Source organism: Hetaerina americana, unplaced genomic scaffold, assembly GCF_022747635.1.
Source record: "Hetaerina americana unplaced genomic scaffold, ioHetAmer1.1.p SCAF_74, whole genome shotgun sequence".
Taxonomy (NCBI): Eukaryota; Metazoa; Arthropoda; class Insecta; order Odonata; family Calopterygidae; genus Hetaerina; species Hetaerina americana.
Window position 1 is genome coordinate 349,549 of NW_027287361.1, and position 20,479 is coordinate 370,027.

A 20,479-nucleotide genomic window follows, 5' to 3' on the forward strand; every position below is an offset into this window, starting at 1 on the left:
TCCAAATTTCACCTCCGCCAACACGAAAACAAAAAAGTAACTGAATGTTGAAGCGAAAAATCGAATCCAATGATAATAGATACTCTCACGGAAAGCCTATGTAGTAGGATAAAAAACCTCGGTTGTCATAAGGAAATGCCTGAACGAATTTCACTCCCTTTCTTTAGACATCTTCGGCTGAATAAATAGAATTATAACGGAAGCTTCTTTCCTTGTCCAACTCGGAGCGATGCCAGGTCACGAATTTGAAAATTAACAAAAAGTGAATAGGTTGCTCGAGTTAACCACCCGCGCAAATTATTTCATACATTTTGGAATTTCATATCGCTACATTTATGTACAAAATCCCATCAAAAGGTATTTTTAAAATTGTGTTAAAATTAATGCTCGTTATTTATGGCCTATTCTTATGTTTGTGGAAAAATTCGCGCAAATATTTTTAATATCAAATATATTGTCAGTGGTGGTAAGCATGTGTGCTGCAGGAAAATCACATGAGACCGTGTGACTCAACCATTTGGTCATCACTTCCTTGGATACTTAGTAAGCAAATCCAACGTGCGAATATTTTGACCAAGATTACAGCCGTTGTTGACAGCGCAGTGAGGGCATTCCTAAGAAATAATTACAATGGAAGAAAATCTTGACAAGTGTTTGGAGGAAATGTAAGCCAGTATTTGCTTGCATTAGAGCTTTTTAAAATAGTAATTAAGTTTACTTGTGAACACTTGCCTTTTCAATTTAACTTGCAGAAATCAACTTCCAAATGTCATCGGAGTTATGTACGCTGATAGGCAAGGTTTATGTTTAGGAGGTAATTATTTGTTTAAGTCTCAGCAAAATGTACACATTTTAGTCCAAGATGTGGGCTGATTTGTTTTTAATGGCATATTTCAGCTAAAGGTCATGCCAGTAATGAAAGTGCGGGAATCATCACAGCGATTGCTGATCAAGCCGCCAAATTAGAACCTAACTCCAAACCACCTGTGGTGTTACTGGAAAGCGAAACAAAGTATAGTACATGTATATTTAGTGTAAGTGAAATGTGTACGATGAATATGCAGCCAGCTCAAGTAACTTTTTGAGTTTATTTTTCAGGCAGTGCTTCATCCAAAAAGCTGACAGCGTTACTGCTGCCATTTACAAAACAATTGTTACATCATAAATGAGGAACTCGAGTGAATGGTGAAGATTTGTTTATGTTTTTCAAGAGAGGTATACATTATTACTAATGAGTGGTAATGGTGGCTATATGACCAATTGATCGTTTGTTATCTTTACCTTCTTATCTTAATATTTTACGTTCTTGTATTATATTTGCGTCTTTGGTTAAGAATTGTTCGCAGTAATTTTTAAGATAATATGTTTGTAAATTGGTGGTAAGATGATGTAAATAAAGTTGGTATATTATTTCAAATCTGGTTTCATCCATCTCTTAAACAAGTTGATGTGTCAGCCATCAAGTCTACGTGATACATTCCCAAGATAGTATACTATTGTTTATTCCGTTATTGCATTTTCTGGGTTTAAAATGCTTTGTGAATGTGGTTAATTAATTGTTAATATGGGAAATATATTGAAAAAAAAACGAAAAAATAATTTAATGTCTCTAAAATAGTTATATCACACTCATGGTAAATGAAGACTGCACTTAGTGGTGCTCTCATCAATAAACTATTTTTAGTATAATGGTTGCATCCCTGTGAATGCAAGTAGTGGCATGATAATGATGTTTATTGGTTCCTAATTGAAATTTACATTGGTGTAATGGTTGCAGCCCCCGTTCTCCCCACTTGAGGACTTTTTCATTTACATTATACTCAACAAACAAACTTAACTTACAAACTGCAACCTTGACGTGGTTGACAAAGACTTCCGTGTTATGATAATGCAGTGTATGTTCCTCAGTGAGGCAACCGTAAAATCCTCAGAAGCCTGAAGTGTAGCAAATAAGGTAATGGTGTCCTTAAGCAATTATTAAGGGAAGCAATGGGAAATCCTCACAGTTATATTGCCTATGACAGTAATAATAAATTGGATGTTAACAAATCTACCATGGCCTCTATGGTTGGCTGTCATTGTCTGGCAATGGGTAAACAAATGCCTCTGTGATGTTCTTCAGTCACTGCTATGGCCTTTGCAGTGAAGAACTACTATTTCTACCTTTCCTGAATCTATTTCATTTTATAACTTTCTAGTTATCTCAAATGGGTAATAAGAGTTTTAATGAAGGAAATATGAAGGCTCAAAGATTTTTTTTCTCGGAAGTCAAAATAAGTACACGTCCCTTTCATTAAGGGAGGTGATAGAAAAGAGGCAGTGTGAAAATTGTAGGTGGTGATAAGTACATTGTGGCAGTATTTAGGTATGAGTACATAGTAGGCGCTTCCAACAGATTCTGATATTGAGTTAAAGAAGCAGTAAGTTAGAGTATAAATCAGCTAAATTCTTAAAAGCTTACAATATTGGGATTGTACATAATCCGAAGAAATTTGATAAATTGACATCTTATGAAACATATGAGACTTCAAGTTCAGGAATTCGTGTTTGCCCAATAAGGATAATATTTTGTCATTATGTGTATTTTTGGAGCTGTATTGTTGGTTAGTCAATGAGCTAGAGTTTTTAGAAAATTATAGGAATTTTTTCCACTCCTGATCAAAGAGGTACTGAAACAGTTCATCTCTAGATACATAAAGAAAAGTATGTCTTGTGTTGATTATCTTGGTAATAATGTGTTGTGGTCCACAAAATTTGGGTATTATGGTAAAAGGTCTTCATAGTGTGCCGGCCCCGGTGGCGGTGGGGTAACGTCCTCGTCTGCCATTCCAAGGGTCGCGGGTTCGATTCCCGCCTGGGTGAGTTTCCCTCCATCTAGGGCTTGGGTGTTTGTAAATGTGTCCATTGTTATCGTTGTTAATAGTTCGATGTAAAGGCCAAAATGTGCTGTTTTTGGACTAATACTGAATAAATAAATAGTGTATTTGAAGGCATGGGCCATTGCTTCATTAATGTCACTTCCAAGAACTAAATTATCAGTTTGATTAGTTAAATGGTTGAAAATGCAACATACCCTTATATCTAATGTCCAATTCAGAATGTAAATATAAATGTACAAAGGTCTGCTAGCAAATATGATATAATAGAAAGGGTGAATGAGGCATATGCTTCCAGTATACTGGTGGAGACAGATGATATATTACTAAAGATATGTCCATTGACTTGTGCTACTTGGACATCATGCAAATTAAAGTTAGGGAGGAGTTTTTTAGACTTCCCTGCCCACAATGGCAAGAGAGATAAGTTCATAAAGTGAAAAGGAATTGACCCAGAGAAACATGGTTGTAATAGGGCTTAGGCTTGTCAATAATGCTCACTGTTGAGAAAAAGAAAGTATGAGAAATGCATGTTTTTTTGATAATCACAAAATGTTTCTTGAAGTGATCAATTTCCAGTACAGTAACAGAAATATGCAAAGCTATTGCCCAATATCAAGGGCATCGTAAGAGCATTGGTGCAGAGAAGAAAATGTGCCTCTAAAATCCCATTCGATAGGAAGATATACCCAAAAGTACACAACTATAGTAGTTTTCAAAGAACATACTTGAGCATACTCTCCAAGGTTGAGAGATGATCCCTTCAAGGATATAATGGCTGGAGGAAAGGGCAGGAACATTATTTTGCCACCAAAGTTTCATTCATCATTACTAATGCACATTACATTATTATAAGTGTTCTGCTATATTGTGCTTTTGGTAAATGTAATATGGTATAGAAGCCAAGACCTGCTTCTTGGTGAAATAATCTGTTAAGGCAAACATATTTTGCCCCTCCTCATCTCCTGTCACTTTTGGAGCCACAAATATTTGAGTGCATTAATTCTAGCTTACAGGAAGGCTGGACTGAAAAACGAATCTTGAATACTTTCCCTTCAAGCACGAAATACATTGGTGGTCGACCCTTCCAGTAACTTTAACTCCACTGGACAGATCAATTGTTAAAAGTTTCATGAATTTTTGACAAGCATGTCCCAATTTTCACCACATTCTCTTATTGCTCTGAAATATTGATGCTGTATTCACCTTTTCCTCAGGAAATAGTTCTCAATATATATTCCTCCGGCATTTGTATCTGTAAGCTGCAATTTACCTTAAATGTTGCCGCTGCCTTCATAATACACTTTACACCCATCCTTTGGAAATGTAACAACATGCCTATTCTCCACTATCTCACTGTCAGAAAGAAGATTGATGCCCAAGTCAGGAACATAGAGAACATTTTTAGCATCAACGCCTGCACTAACCCCATCATGATTCAAGCTTATGAGTACACTTCTTGTACACTCCATATATGTCTTATCATTACTAAAAACAGTAACTTCCAAAACACCAGAACTCACTTTTTCCTTCCGATCTTTCATCATTATCATGTGTGACAAAGGCCCAGAAACGATCATCCAATCTCCCCAGCATGTGAATGTTGATAAGTTAGCAAGTAAAATTGATCACATATATAATGGAATCTAGATGTCACACAATAGCAGGTATTGCTGCTGGAAACGATTATTCTGTGGGTGACTGCGAACAACCAGCAATCCTAACCACATCTCAAGTATAGCAAGTAAGGTAAATGGTAAGGAGTAACTTATTTCATTTGTTGTAAATAAGAATGATAACGTAGTTTTTTTTCAATGGGAGTACTATACTAATCATTAATGACCCTCTGCATTAACTGATGGGTCTGCAACGTACTGATTTTCATAAACAATGTTAATGCATCCATGAGTATTGGTCATCAGGTTGTTCGTTCATGGTATGGTTAAATGATGGCATAATATTGACGATTATAACTGGAAAAGATTACAACCATTGTACTCCCTCCAAGTCAAATTAGTACAGGAGCTTTAAATCCTGTGAGTTACCTGAGGGTATCTTCATCCTGCAATGCCGCACAAGCCCTTGGCTGTTTAGTAGCAGCTTCAAGCACACTTTTAGTTGGTACTCTTTTTCATTCATTTAAATGCCAGTAAATTGTTTGCTATGCTTGAGTCCTCTTGAAACAAACTTTTGTTTGAGGTGTTCTATTGACAGCAGCCCTCAACACTACTCACAATGTGTCTTTTTGACAGCTTCAAAGTTAGAGCAGCTAAGGCTCCTGGTGCTGCGGGAATGAGATTCCAACAAAGGAAGGAGAGATGAGCTCCATTTAAAATTCTGGATGACTGTTATAAAGGAAATTGACACCTGGCAATTTGAAAAGATTGGGATAAGCCAAAGCAAATTTTATGGCAATCATGCCAAGGAGGTTTGATATCCACTCTCCAGGCAACCATTCTACTATAGGGTTTTCTATAGAAGGAAAGGTTTAGATATTTATTGATGGGAATAACCCTTTTATGAAAAGAAAGGTGAAAAAATAGATTAGTTCCACAATTATAAAAAAATTTTACATACAGGTTTATGAAGGCTGCTAGTAACATAGTGAAACCATTAAAGATAAAATTATAAATGTTGTTTGTAAAATTACTTTTCACTGGTGGAGAAAGATGAGGCTGCTTGCTCACATGTAAGTTTAAAAGAGATTTGGTAATTATTTTTTGTTAATTTCTTGCAGAATTTTGGATAATAACTGCCAATTTGCAGTGTATGTTCAAAATCAAGGATTGGTTTTTGGCAGTTCTCCAGACTATTCTGTTTGCTGCTAATCATTTCATCCCTGCACCTATATCTTCTATTACCTGCTTCTCATAGTTCACCTAAGGCCTTCCTCTATAAGTCATCCCCTAATATATTCTTCAATTATGATCAGTAAAATAGTGTATCTCCGGATGTCTAATCAATTTTCCTCTTCTTCTAGTGCCCTCATTATTTTCTTCTTTGTCATACTATCTTCCAAGCTCTTTTTCGCCATTCCCATTCAATACAAAAGTGGAGTTCCAGATGATGTTTGAGGATCAATTGAGATTAGGTGTCATTAATGTCTTTGCCTCAAATGCTCAAAAGAATCTAAAATAAACAATCAAAAAACATTAACTTTGATACGGATTGTAACCATCCAAAGTTCTGATAACTGTAAGCACCACCCACTAATTAAGAAGTCAGAGTACCCTTAGCCTTGTCATTTGTTCCTGTCAGATTTATAATGCATGCCTAGTTTTTAAGAATTTATTAAAAGTAAAGAAATGAGGACTCCACTGAACTACAAACGGTGCATGTATTTGCTATTTTCTTAACACCTCATGTAAAAAGTATGTTACCATTAAACATTCTGTTCTAATATACCTTAAATCTTACCAACATCAAGTTGGCTTAGAATTCTGGAAACAGATAAGTTCTTCAAGAGAGAAACGTAATATTATGCATTTAACAATTGCACCTTTCTGATTGGGATTTAAATTCCTTTAATTACCAATGGAATAAGAGAAATTTATTCGACTTTTTACCGTAAATGAATTAGAACAAAATTTTTAACAGTTGAATAAGTTAATGAAGAAGCTTCCAAGTTGTGCGGGGTAGTAGGAACGGTTATTAGCTTTCAGCACATAGCATAAATTTTTACTGTTAAAGTTGGAAAAAATAAAAATAGCGACGCCAACAATGACAAGCTTAATTTGATTAAAATATGCACTCAAGATATATTCAAACGGGTAACAGGAGAGGGAACGCGGATATATCTTAAGATAATAATGAATCATAAAGTCGACCAGACATAGAAACTTTTTCTTTTCCAACGAGGGAATTCAAATTTGACAAAAAGTTGTAGTAGCACCAAGTCCCGTTGGCGTCACCGTAACCTTCACCTGAAAATTGCCCAATGGGCTCAACATACGTCATTATTGTTTGTGATAATTTGGCGCCACAATACCTAACTTTGACAGGGCAATGTTTACGTAATTAATTGTTGGCTCTCGCCCTAGTGTACATCAAAGTAGGTAGTGTCTACGGGAATAATGGTAGCATAGGTATTTGTTTTCTGTTTCTCCTGTACCTACGGGTCACGCATAATGGGCGTTAAGGACTTGTGGATGTACCTGTCTCCTGTGTGTGAAAAGAAGTCCTTGTGGGAACTGCAGGGCCTGACTATTGCTATAGATTTAAGTTGCTGGATATGTGATAGTCAGAAGCTAAGTCTTCCTGTTATAAGACCTTACATGCGGCAAGTAGAGCAATTATCAATTGTATTTTCCGCTGCATTATGTCGAAAGTATTGTCCATCAATGTGTAAATAGAAATCTTTTTTTTCGTACGTCATGTCTCTTAATGCTGGATATTCGACCCGTATTTGTCCTCGAAGGGGATGCGCCTGATATAAAGCAAATAGAAATTAAAAGAAGAATCAATGGACTATGTGATGGGGATGGTACTAATAAAAAAATAAAGAGGTCCAGGCTAAATGGAATTATTTCACAGGTAAGTTTATGACCATAATAATTTTAATAGCGACAATTGTATCTTAATTAAATTAAGATGTATAAACTGTCGTGCCAAGTTTTCTGGAAAAGTCAATAGTTTTCAAAATCGTCATACCAAATAGATACATATTTTACGTACTAAATAAGTTCTTTGTTTATGTCTGTTCTTGGGTTTGACGTTCAATTTATACTTTCATTCCATTTCCTACAAAATATGGAGGTGGGCTCTCTTCTTTGTCATAAGCAAAATTCAACCACTTTCAGTGCCAAAAGTTGTTAGAGGCTCTAGGTGTTCACTCGTTGAAAAGCCCTGGAGAGGCAGAAGCAATGTGTGCCCGTCTGAATGATGCCCTGGTGAGTTTCGTGCCGCAGCCTTCCCGTACATTTTAGGCATGTAATTCATTCTTTGTTTTCAGATTTAGTAAATTGTCCTATATCATGTTATAACAGGTCGTCGATGGTTGTATATCGCAAGATAGTGACTGCTTTCTATATGGCGCAAACGTTGTGTACCGAAACTTCTCTGCTGGCTGTAAGGGTAATGGTGAGCACATTTCATACATTTTTAAAACCGCGTGTATAGTAGTATTTAAAATAAACTAAAGCTGCTATTAGATTTTAAATGGATGTATCATATTGATCCAATATTAAATATAGCTGTTTTTTCAATTCTGTAGCTAGTTTTGCTGTGGATTCATATGACAAGGTTCGAATTCAAGAACTTCTTGGCTTGGACCGCGAGGGATTGGTGGCTCTAGCTTTACTTTGCGGTTGTGATTATCAGGAAAATTCAAGTAATGGGTCAAGAGGTGTTGCCGGAATTGGAATTGAAACGGCTAGCCAACTTATCCGTGGTCTTTCCCGAATGTGTTCCAGTGTGCTTTCCAGGTGAGTGATCACTATTATAGATATTGAGTTAAGTGGTTGATAACATTTTGTGCTAATTTTTCACATCTGTGATTGTCCTTTTAATATGCTTGCCTTCATATGTAGTAATGTTTTTTTTAATCAATTAAATTCAAACATTTTATTAATTATTTATATTTTAATACAATTTTCGTACTTATACGAATGCTGAATTAACTTCATATCAATTTGTTAAATATACTACTTAAAAAGAAATTTGATAAAATAAAACTTATTTGTCCAGATATTATATGCATAAAATTCATATATGCTGATATATGACAAGTGAAGGGTGAAAAAGTTCAAAAACTGAAATTTATGGGTAAGGATAAAACTGCATGAAAATCATGCAAAAACATTAGAAATTGTTATCACTTTCCAAGAACTCCTGCGCAGAATGTAATGAGGTTGTTTTTAATAGCCAAATCTTATCCATTGCTTTTGCTTAATCATTGTTTCGTTGAAAAGAACTAACCCCTTGAGATTTAGTCTCGTTGAAGTTATCATGTGTGTGTCAATGGCCTGTGAAAATCACACTGGTGTCTAGTTTTATGTTGTTGTAACCTTTTGAAATTTTTCACATTAACAGACAAATTTTCTAAACTAAGAAGCTACAAAACAAAAATTTATAGCTAAGGCCCCATTAGCAAATCAAATAATTCAGTAAAAATTAAAGTTTAGCGATTGCTCTAAGAGGCTGGCTGTAATACAGAATGCTTTGTGGTTATTTGTAGAAATGGATTATATTAGACAAAACAACAACCTAATGATGAAAGTTCTGCGAGAACTTTGAAATTATCCCCTGGTTACCAAACAAGGCCAACAACAAGTTTAATTTCCATCCCCAAATTCTGATCAATGATGCTGTCTCTGAAGCATGTTGATTTAAATGATCTAAAACATTTCACACCCAATTTAATACAATATAAGGCATAAACGCCGGGATGCAAATAACTTAACTTTTTCTCAACAGAAATAGTTTTATTTTTATTACTGAATATAAGTGCAATAGAGCAAAACCATGGCTGTGTTTGCCCTTTTCTGAAATGTTTAACTTTAGTATAAAATAACCTTCAGTATTTTGTAGATTCTTCATTTGTAGAGAAAATTACTTCTGGACAGGGGGAAGAACACTGCATTGTCTCTCTAAATGAATGTCCTAATTGAATCCTAAGAGTCAACCACTTACATACCAGTGATGTCTTTAACATCTTGGATGTGAGCTCAGCTAAGAGAAGCGTCTTATGCTTTATATCCTGCTTTCATATAATATCACATAGAACTTACTTTATATTGTAAACATCTTATTGTCCAAATTGGGGCCTAAAGAATACTGAGAGCGATTATTAATTCATCTGGCCATTTATAAATCTTTATTTGCTTTATTATGATACCTCTGCCATTTTTTTCTTATTGTATGTGACAATATGGTAATGGAGTATTGTTTGTAGACTATATAGCTTCCATTTTGATTCACCCCTACCATTTGAGATTTTAAATTTTGTTTTTCATTAATTTTCATCAATTTCATTAGTTTTTCAATTGAAGATTTGTTTTTCTATCCACTCTTAATAACACAGTAGTGTAAAGTAGTGACTGTGTTCCTTTGGTTTATGCATTTTGAAATGAATGAGCATATGCTAATATATTTCCTTAACAAAATTTGCATCAGTAACCTTATGGGAGGACATTTTATTAACCTCTGTGCTCAAGGCTTCAGTCATGGAGGAGTGACCCAAATTATGATAAACTTGAGAAAGAAGCTGTTGCAGTTAACAGTGGGTCAGTGTGCATCCAGTGCAGTCACCGAGGTAATTTGGGACAACATGATCGAGTTGGTTGCAAGAGCTGTAATAGCAAGGAAGGTTGTGTTGTTAAATCCTGTCTTCCCAGTGAAAATTCTCTTCTTAAAATGCCTAAGTAAGTATTTTAAAGTCTCATTTATATGAATTTGATAATGCCAGACAGAGTATTCGAATTATTCATGATCACTGAATAACAAAATTATTCAATATTTTCACAATTATTTATTGATTTGGTTATTTATTGTACAAGTGGTTTTGTCTCTTTGGATATCCCTCAACAAAACCAGTTGTACATCATTAATCTTTGGAATAGTTATGCTATTTAGTTCTAATCATGAATTTTTAAACTTATGGTTATTTTAGGGTGTCATGTATTAATGTGTATCCATTCAACTTTTCTGGAGTCATTGGAATACTGAGTGGGAAAGGTCATCCATTTAAATCAATTATTACCCAATTAAATGACTAATAAGAGCTTTACTTTTCCAAAAATGCTCATGTGAAAATATTTGCTGCTGATGGTCACGAGAACAGACCAAATATATCACATTTGCGTGAATAAGTGGAGGAAGCAGCAAACAAACCTGGACAATTGTTAAATATTTTGCTTTCACTGAGTATTCAACCGGGATTTTGCCACCCAAATCTTATGTCTGCAAAAGGTCTGTTTAACTCCAGACTTCACTTTATCTCTATAAATTATACAGCATGGATGGTTGCATAGTCTAACCTTAAATTTGTTGATGACTCATGTGATTTCTTTCATTTTAACAGAGAAGAGCGAAAGTTATTGATGTTGGAACTGAAAGTTCGTGCGAAGGCAGTAGCATGTGCAGGTTTCCCCTCTCAGTCAATTATTGATGAGTTTTTAGCCCCTGTCTCTGATCCCATTAAGTTGAGGAAGAGTGATATTTCCTGGGATCGACCAAACCTTTCTTCTTTCTTGGTATGTATACATTTCTATATTCTAAATGAAGTCGTAATTGAAATATGGTACAGACTTCATGGTAAAACTAAGTGACTTAAACTTAATGGAATGCACACTTATAGTCATCTCTCACATCCAATTGTGTTGTATTTAAGTCTTGTATCATAATAATGCAGTCATCATGAGGTGTTAATAGAGTTTATTAGAGGCCAAAGGTTTAACAATATGCATTTTTAAAGCTAGGAATTTGAAGATACTAAACTGTTATCTGAATAAGTTAATAAAGCATAGAGTTTAAAACTGTTGCCATGCAGTCATTTAATATATTCCTTCTGTATTACCTCATCCCTTTTTAAAAGAGTTGGAAAAATCATTTCTTTGACATTTCTGTGCTGCAAAATTGTTGTTCAAAACACTTTCATAAGTCTAGGTTTTAATTTAAGTAATTTTTAATTTTAGAAAAATTTATTTGAAGTGAACTCTAATATGCAACAACGAATTGTTTTGAAAAACTAATCACTGCATAAATATTAGCACCGAGCCATTTCTGAGTGACTCAGGCAAACTTTAAACTCTCTCAGGGTAAGGTGAAAGTTTCTCGGCCTGACAATAGACTGTGATTTTTGGTTAAAAAATTCATATTTCTACATAATCCATGACTTCTAAACACTTGGTCCAGTATTTCTCCAACATCAGTATTTCTTCCTGGAAGTGAGAGTCGGGAAGGCTGGGAAAATATCCTTGTATGGCCTGCTCAACTTCTTCATTGGACACTAAGCACTTCCTGGACAAATTTCTTCAAGTTTGCAAACAGATAGAATTCTGAGGGTGCTAAATCATTAGGGGGGATGACTGGTCAAATCGTACCTCAAATCCCATAGTTATCCCATCACCAACGCATCTTTGTGAGTAGGTTACAGCCGTCCCTGTGGAGGATGATATTTTTCTTCTTCCAGGCAGGCCCTTCTCGTAAATTTTGGCACCCAGCTGGTCAAGAAGGTTATAGTAAAATCTGACTGTAATTGTTCTGCCTTTTCTCTTTTAACGGCATCCCTTTCACATCCCAAAACACACTGGCTGTGACTTTCCCGGCAGATGTGATCGACCTAGCTTTCTTTGGTGCTGAACCACCAGCTTCCACCCGCTGCTTCGACTGCTGTTTTGTTTCTGGCATGTGGTGATGGACCATGTTTCATCAGTGGTGACAAATCACTGCACTAATTCAGTAATTTCCTTCTTGAATCGGTCCAAGCATTGCTGTGAAAATTATTTGCGCATTTGCTGTTAATCGGCATTCAGCAAATGCAGCACCCACCATGCGCAAAGCTTTCGTGCCCCTGATTCTTTGTGCAAGATGTTTTGCACCCTTTCTTCCGATACCCCCACAGCCATAACTATCTCACTCCCCTATCGTCCAACACAGTTTCGTGCACTTTTTCGATGGTTTCCGTTGTGGTTGCAGTTTCCGGCCATCTTTCATATGGGTCATCTGTGGGATGTGTGACCACATTAAAATCCAGCTGCCCACTTTTTAACGTTTGACATTGAAAAAGCAGAGTCCTCGTATACTTTTGTCAACTTCGAATGAATTTCCTTGGGTGTTAATCCATTCAAGATGAAGAATTTTATGACCGCATGAAATTTAAGTTTTTCCAATTTAACGAAAAACTTGAAAGACGTCTACTGCAACACTACGTCTAAACTAACTACGTAATTGAACAAGTTGGAACTTGTCTTATGAACATGTGCACCCAGGGAGGAATCATTCATTTTTGCTGACTGGAATGCCAATTCTGTATCAGGCCTAGAAATTTTCACCTTACCCTCATATGTGTGCAAACAAGTAAACCAACTTCTTACTTTCTTCTTAAATTTTGAAACACTGATATTTACTAAGATATTGGATCACCCCATTTGAAGAATTATCAGCCTATATGTTTCAGGCAATCGCTCATTATATTATCATGTTTGACAAAGTTTTACATTCAGCCATATTTATCATTAATAATTGATTAGGGGGAAACAAGACAAATTATATCAAAAATAATAATTCACAAATTTGTTAATACTTGAAGGATATAGCTGAGAATTACCTTGGATGGCGACGAGAATATTCCTTGGCCAAGTTCCTTCCCCTCTTAACAAGGTGGAAGGTCATGCAGGGCAGTGGCGCTGCAAAGGCCATGCATCCCAACGATGCTATACCAGTATCAATCAAGAAGACAAGGGTTTCTAAAGGGGTTAAATGTTTCGAGGTATTTATGTTTTTGTGTTTTCTTAAATTTATAGATTTTAACCTTATCTTGTTACTTTTTGAATTAGAGTGTACAGTAAAGCCCAAATTTTCCCATACCACTTAATTTCAAGAATTGTTTAATTCCATTTTCGAATAGTCCCTTTAAGCTTGGATTTTGTGTGGTTTTTAGTATGGACGCATGAAATATGAAGCAACAATCTTTTCCCTGACTGGCAACATATCATTTCTTTAAAAATCTTTCCCCAAAATATAATATCATTAAAGGTTTAGGTATTCTGAAATTCCCTTTGTGCATTACAAAGGCAACTCATATCTGTTCCCCGTTAATCTTGGTGGAAAACTCAACTACCCTAAAAAACACAATATTTCTTTGCTTAGCCAATACAAGGTATGTTCAAAAAAAGATGAGACTGTTTGAATGAATTCTTGATTTTGTTAGTCACCCTATATATATGTTGGATGTCTTCAATAGTTTAAATTTGTCATCCTTTCAAGTTGGATTTCAACTTAGGAAATAGGAAAGTCGGCTGTAGCAAGATCTGGAAAGTAGGTAGGGGGATCACCGATGTGCTGATTTTGGCCAAAAACTTAGTAACAATCAATGATGTGTGCACCAGTGCATTGTCGTGATGAACTCACCAAACTTGTTTTCCACATTTGTGGTCTCTTCTACAAAATGTTTATAACATCTTAACCAGCTCATAACCTCTATGTAGTGCTGCCTATTCACTGTTTGTCATATAGAGACAAATTCATAATGAATAATCCCTTCCCAATCTAAGAAAACGATCAAACATCACCTTCACATTGAATCATGACATCACAGATTTTTTTGGGTCGTGGGGAAGATAGCCTCCTTCACGTTGAAGACTAGAGTTCAGTTTCTACATCATAACCATGAGCCCATGTTTTGTTGTATGTGACGATTGTTTTTAGGAAGTTTTGGTCATTATTTTGAACAATTGAGCAGTTCTTGGCTGATGTCAAGACATCTTCCTGGAAGTTAACCTATGATTTGCCCAAACTAAATCATTCACTTTGTTGATGCGGGCATAGATAGTTGATGTCGATGGTCATCCACTCTCCATCTCGGTTCTTCATCGGTCAAGGTTTGTCACACCTGGAAATGGTTGTGCCAATGAAAACACTGTGTCTGACTCCTAGATTAATTGCCAAATGCCTCCTGAGTCATTGCGTAAGGTTTATTTGCACTTTTCCCGAGCGTTTGCAAGCTCAGACAAGAATCACTGTTGTGCGGAGACAAGTTGAAATAAGGCCACAAGCAAGGCGCCATTTCACTTCTCATATATGCCACTATAAGGCAACATCTCCCTGATTGTGATATGTCAAGCAGTTCTGGCGTAAAAAGACTAGTCTCATCTTTTTTTGTACAGATCTTGTAAGTCAAATAATACTGGGCATGAAATGAAACAGCACCTCAGTCTTGACTCACTAGACCTGTTTTAGATTGTTGCTTACCTTATGGTGCATTATTCTATCAATTGTCTGACTCAATGCGAAGTGCAAGTATTTTATTCTCTCCCTAATATTTTAATAGCCCGATAAAATTGTATTATGATTTCACTGGAAAAAAAAGACTGATTCACAAGAATATGCTGAAGTTAGTTCACTCGTCTAGATATTTAGATGCCCTGAAATTTTTGGTGCCTTGAATTTTGAAATAGCAATATTTCACTTTGTTAAAATTTCAAGTATCATTTTTGAAATCTTGCACTACAGTCTTGAAACAGTGGAAAGACTTGTGTTCTGATAACCCTTACCATTATTAAATTCAAAATTATAGAACTGTAAACTTTAAAAGTGTATTACTTTGGTCTTATTTGTCATGGGGAAGATGATTACACAACTTCTGAAAGCTTCATGTATGTGCTAAATACATGGCAAGAAGTTTTTGAAGTAAGTTCTACTTTAATAGTTTTAAAATCATTCATGCTGAATCAAGTTGGGGGAATTAAGTCCAGTCAGTTTACCATTGCATTCATGCTTAACTACCTTTATGTATCAACATGGCTAGATTAGTTCCATTTTATTTAGAATAAAGCCAACTGAGTATATGTGGTAGAAGGAAATGTTACCTTATTGTTTCTCTTTAAAATTCATCTTTTAAGCTGCCATAATTCCGTAATTGTTTGACAAATGTCAATTCTTTTATTTCACAAATGTTAATTACTATGTTATTCTACCCTGATTCTGTTCATGCTAGAAGTAGGAAATGCTTCTGGTTGTTTTTACATATTGCCGCTGATTAATTATTTATTTACAGGTGGAGTGGAATCTCATTCCTCCAGTATTGGATACGAGTGTATTTTACACCTTGGAGCCTATACTTCTGTTTGAAAAAGCCTATTCTTCTTTATCAAAAGAATTCTTAAATAAAAAAGGCAAAGTCAATTCTAAACCAAAAATTGGTAAGTGTTGATTATGTTATTTTCTGGAGCAATATTTCTTAATTTTTATGTCTTGTACATGTTGGCTACAGTAAAAAATAGAATATCATTTAAACATCTCCAGAATATATTTTTTCCATAACATGCAATGCTGATGTCAATTTAGAAAACCTCCATGCACACCACTTAAAGATAAAAGTGTTGTTTAAGCATTTTATTGGTAGTAGTTTTTAGGGGAGACGACCTAATTCTATTAGACCAAAGAGTAACTATCCAAATGATCGCAAATGAGGCAGATCTTAGTTTCAGCTGTTTGGGAAAATTATTCACGAAGAACTGCACATTTCAAAGGTGTCAGCATGCTGTGTTCCACAACCACTGACTTTCCTGTTTAGGGAGATGTTGAATCTTTTGGACCCAGACAAAGATGGCTTATTTGGTTGCCCGGTAACAATGGATGAATCCTGGATTTATCATTATGACCTGGTGACCTAAGAGTGGAAGCACAGCGACTCAACCTTACCCCAAGAAGACTAAGGTGCAGAAGTCTGTAGGGAAGGTCATGCTGCTTTTTGCAACTGTATTGGAGTCATCTTAACCAATTACAGTTTAATCTTGTTACTATGCCACCCATCAGGACCAAGCAAGAGTGGCATAGTAATGAGGGTTTGTAAAAATGGCTTTTTTTTCTCAAGTATCCCATCAGTCCAAAGCTCTCAAGAATTGTCGGTTGAGACATCTTCTTTCGGTGGATCTCGTTGTCTAGCCGATCGCATGCTTGTATCACACTGGCTTCCCGCTTCTCTGTTGCATGAGCAGAACGATTTCCTCCTCGACAGTTATCTCATCATCTTCGCTTTCCACTGGCCCTGCACTGCATAGCATCTCCTCCGCAGTCTCTGCCAGCTTGAACAACCTGCCAGTCATGAGGCACTTGTGGGCTTCAGGAAAGCCAGACAGCTCGATCTCCCCATTCTCGTGCATCTTTTCATCAGCAGGCAGAGCTTCCCAAATCTTGAGCAGCTCCGCCTCTGCTCCTGTGCCTCAGTTTGGATCTCTTCTTCGATGAACTTGGTCTTTGCAAAACAATTCCTGATCGTCGACTTGCCAACCTACTCCCAAGTATGCCGGGCGACGTGTAGAGCAACGTGAACTTGAGGTCCTCTATGATTCCTTGATCCATTAGTTGCAAATTGGCTACCATGTTGGGTGGGAAGAAGACCAGTTGGATGTTGTTCAGCTGGAACTCGGGAGGGTGCCCAGAGAAGTTATCGAGACTGACCAGCACTCTGCTTCCCTGCTGGCCGAGTCGTCCATCCCATGCATGCAATATCTCCTCGAAAAGCTCTCCATAAGAGTGGCATATTAGTGAGAGTTGGGGATGGCAAAGTAAATTTAATTCATATTAAATTTTGTCGGGACCGAGCAAAAGTGGTATAATAGCAAGAGTGGCATAGTAGCGAGGTGGCATAGTAACGAGATTTGACTGTACCTGAAGTAGGGTCAGACCATCGTTGATGCCTATTACTGCACAATGCTGAACAAATTGTGTGATGCTCTTAAAAAGGAACAGCGCAGTATGATAACCAAACGCATCCATCTTCTTGATGACAGTACACCTGCTTACTGAACTCAAGACACTATTGAAGAATCAAAGTTTTGCCACATCCACTCTAATCTCGCCCCTTGCTACTTTTTCTTATTCCCAGAGCTCAAAAAACTATTGCAGGGTTAGAGATTTGACAACCTGAGTGATGTTATTCAAGAGGTAGAACAATAGTTCTTGACATAATCTGCTGAGTTCTACAGTGACAATGTTTGAAAGGTCAAGACATGCTGGGAGAAATGCATAACTCCGGATGGTGATTATGTAGAGAAGTCTTAGGAATAACAAATAAAATTTAAGTTCTCTACCTCAATTATTTTTTAGCAATTGTTAAAACTTAACGATACCCCCCAAACTGGGCAAGTAAGAGGACAAACATTTGATAGTTACTTGGAAACTTATGTTTACTACTTGACTATGTTTTCTGGCCTTTATATTCTCTCCTCTGTTCCCTAAGATTGGGACTTGCAAAGGGAACTAATTCTGAAAATTCTGGACAAAGTTTTCTGGGAAAGTTCTGAAAAAATAATTGCCTAAGACCTACCCTGTCTGTGTGGCCTTTCTTTATAGATTTACCTTTTAAGCCAAATTCATTTTGGACAGTTAGTGATTATTTGTACCTTTTTACCTTGATTGCAGTAGGATATATAAATAATAGACAGTATAGTCCATTAAAGTTGTACTCTCTGCATTCTGCTTCTTTCATGAGAAATGAAACAAGATATAAAAGGGTAAAGTGAAGTCAATCATATTACTGAGGGAAATCAGGTCAAAGATAGATGTTAAAAGAATATTAAATGAGAAATTTGTCTGAATTCTTTTTCAAAGTAATATCTAAGAACATTACACGTTACTTCAATCCCACCACTTTACATGCACCCCTTAATTGAGTGCTTTAGTCTTTGGATTGCTGTTTCAGCCACAGTCACACCTTGCATTCAATATTCTCTTCACTCATCATCAATGTTGTTGTCAAAGTGAGTTTTTAGTGGCGTAACCATGAGAGTGCCACTTGGGGCTTAGTCATTGGCTGTGGATGAAGAAGGTATCTTAATTCATCGAATCTTTCCTAGGTTAAGGAAAAATTAGGTATTATTGTGATGGAGCATTCTCCTTTTGTCTGTAGGCATGAAGGTTTCCTTCAATTTCAGTTCAAAGAATTAAATGCAATTCTGAATGCATGCATATTATTCAACTGGATTGTGGCTCCATTAAGTGAAACTATTATTAACTATTTGTTACTATTTTCAGTTGTCCCAAAGGTTTGTGATATACAGGTATTGCGCTGTCATCCGTTCATATTAGATGATGAGGAAAACAAGGAAACAAAGATATATCCATTTATACTTAATTAAGTTTCCCTTTTGAAGCTTTAATTACTAGAATTTTTCTCCTGTAAAACTGGTGGTAAAAATAAGAATCCTTGGTTTTATCATCATTCACACTCGAGTAGTAGTAGTTTTGAGGGGAGGCGACCGACAGCTAAAGTCATTTGCGCCATAGGGGAAGGACAGGAAAGGATGAAGGGTGGAGAGAAACCCAGCGTCGGCATTAGCCTACTCTTTACGAAAGGCGCCAAGGGGTCCGCGGCTTAACGTCCCATCCGACGGACGGCGTACTCACTCAAAGTGCCCTCCACAAAGCACCTCAAGTAGGGATCGAGATACCTCTGAAAAATATTCGACACCGCCGGGATTTGAACCCGCGCCCTCAGGGTGGGAAGCCAGTACGTTAGCCCCCGCACCATCTCGATCCCCCTTCACACTCGATTATTTATGTTTGGGAAGCTCTTATGAACCTCTCCAGTGAGTTAGGAATTTCCATAACCAATTTTACAAATATGACCCCGCAGCAAAAAACCGTGTATTTATGACCACAAATATTATTTCATTCCAGGTGTTAACAAAAAGGGAAAACTTCAGAATAAAATTAGCAAGGTTTGCAGTTGTTCAGGGAGCATCAAGGATGGCCATATTTGCCAATTTGTAATTAGCAAATATAATGTTCAGGAGAAAGCTGAAGTTCCCAACTGTGACAAGCTGTCTAATGCAGTGAACAGTACTTCTAACTTATTGGAATCTGTTTCTGTTGAAGATCCACATTCTTCCTCAGCTGATGAATCCTTCCCCAACTCAGATGATGATTTTGATCCGTCAGAATTGTCAGTGATTATAAATGGTATCGTTGAAGGAAATACTGGTTCTTTGGGCAAGAATGAGGGAATTGAAGATAAAAAAGAGTTTGGTAAGGCTTTAGAACAGCAGCTTGACAATCTAAAAATATCATCTTGGACATTATCAGAGGAATCATCAAAGAGTTTTTCCAGCGATGAACTGGATAACATTATCACCTCGAAACATTCAAGATTCAAGTGTAATCTTGAAGAAGGTGATAAAGTGGAGATGAAGTGCCATGGAGAGGATGTGAAGATTCTTTGTGAACAACTGGGAAATATAAACTTGGAAAAGTTGGATGGTTACTTGGGAAAATCTGAAACAGATGAGCATGACAGTTATTGTCTGCCTACCGAGACATCATACATGAAAGGTCACTTCCTTGAACCCAATTTTGACCTAGGGGCAAGTGTGCTATTACAAAGTCCAGTAATTAATAATGAAAGCAAGTCTCGTGAAGACAGATGACAACTGCATTTAGGTTGGTCTAATTAGAGCAAGCACTTAAGTATAAGATGCCACATGAGTAATGCAACTTGTTTTTGTCCTCAGTACTACTTAATTACATGTAAACTAATTTTGTTTGAATAACTTGAAATGTGTGTTGGCCTGCTATAACTGACTGGCATGAAATGGCTGAATAAGGGCTTCATACATTGAGTTAGGGTTGGTTATACATTTATTATAAAGTAATTAGAGCTTTTTGGAGTAACCATTTTTGGTTATAATATTTAAAAAAATAAAAATTGACAATTCATAGGAATTTTTATTTTAGAAATATTCCCACGGTATTGTGTAAAATATTAAAAAATGAAAATTATATGTTAGGGTAATTTGTGGCTTTACAAAGCTACATTTTACATTAAACAAAACATTAAAATAATGCACTATTGTTAGAGCAATAATTATGGAAAAATTCTTGTATTGCCCAGAAACTAAGATTAATCATACACTCAAATTCGTTCAGCTTTGCCTAAGTCACAG

General features: G+C 36.3%; 2 protein-coding genes across 2 annotated transcripts; both read left to right on the forward strand.

The window, feature by feature from the left end:
* Positions 1-207: 207 nt before the first annotated feature.
* Lamtor5 (Late endosomal/lysosomal adaptor, MAPK and MTOR activator 5) lies at positions 208-1,509 on the forward strand. The gene is made up of 5 exons (XM_071596046.1): positions 208-357; positions 462-665; positions 753-814; positions 898-1,012; positions 1,099-1,509. Exons 2-5 carry the CDS (start codon positions 631-633, stop codon positions 1,163-1,165), a joined length of 279 nt encoding a protein of 92 aa, XP_071452147.1. The 5' UTR covers positions 208-357; positions 462-630; the 3' UTR covers positions 1,166-1,509.
* Positions 1,510-7,152: 5,643 nt separating this feature from the next.
* On the forward strand, positions 7,153-20,479 carry Gen (XPG-like endonuclease). Its single transcript, XM_071596044.1, has 9 exons — positions 7,153-7,409; positions 7,676-7,765; positions 7,862-7,955; positions 8,089-8,299; positions 10,031-10,237; positions 10,897-11,068; positions 13,126-13,305; positions 15,592-15,736; positions 19,218-20,479. The coding sequence occupies exons 1-9, from the start codon at positions 7,260-7,262 to the stop codon at positions 19,961-19,963; spliced, it is 1,995 nt and encodes a 664-aa protein (XP_071452145.1). The 5' UTR covers positions 7,153-7,259; the 3' UTR covers positions 19,964-20,479.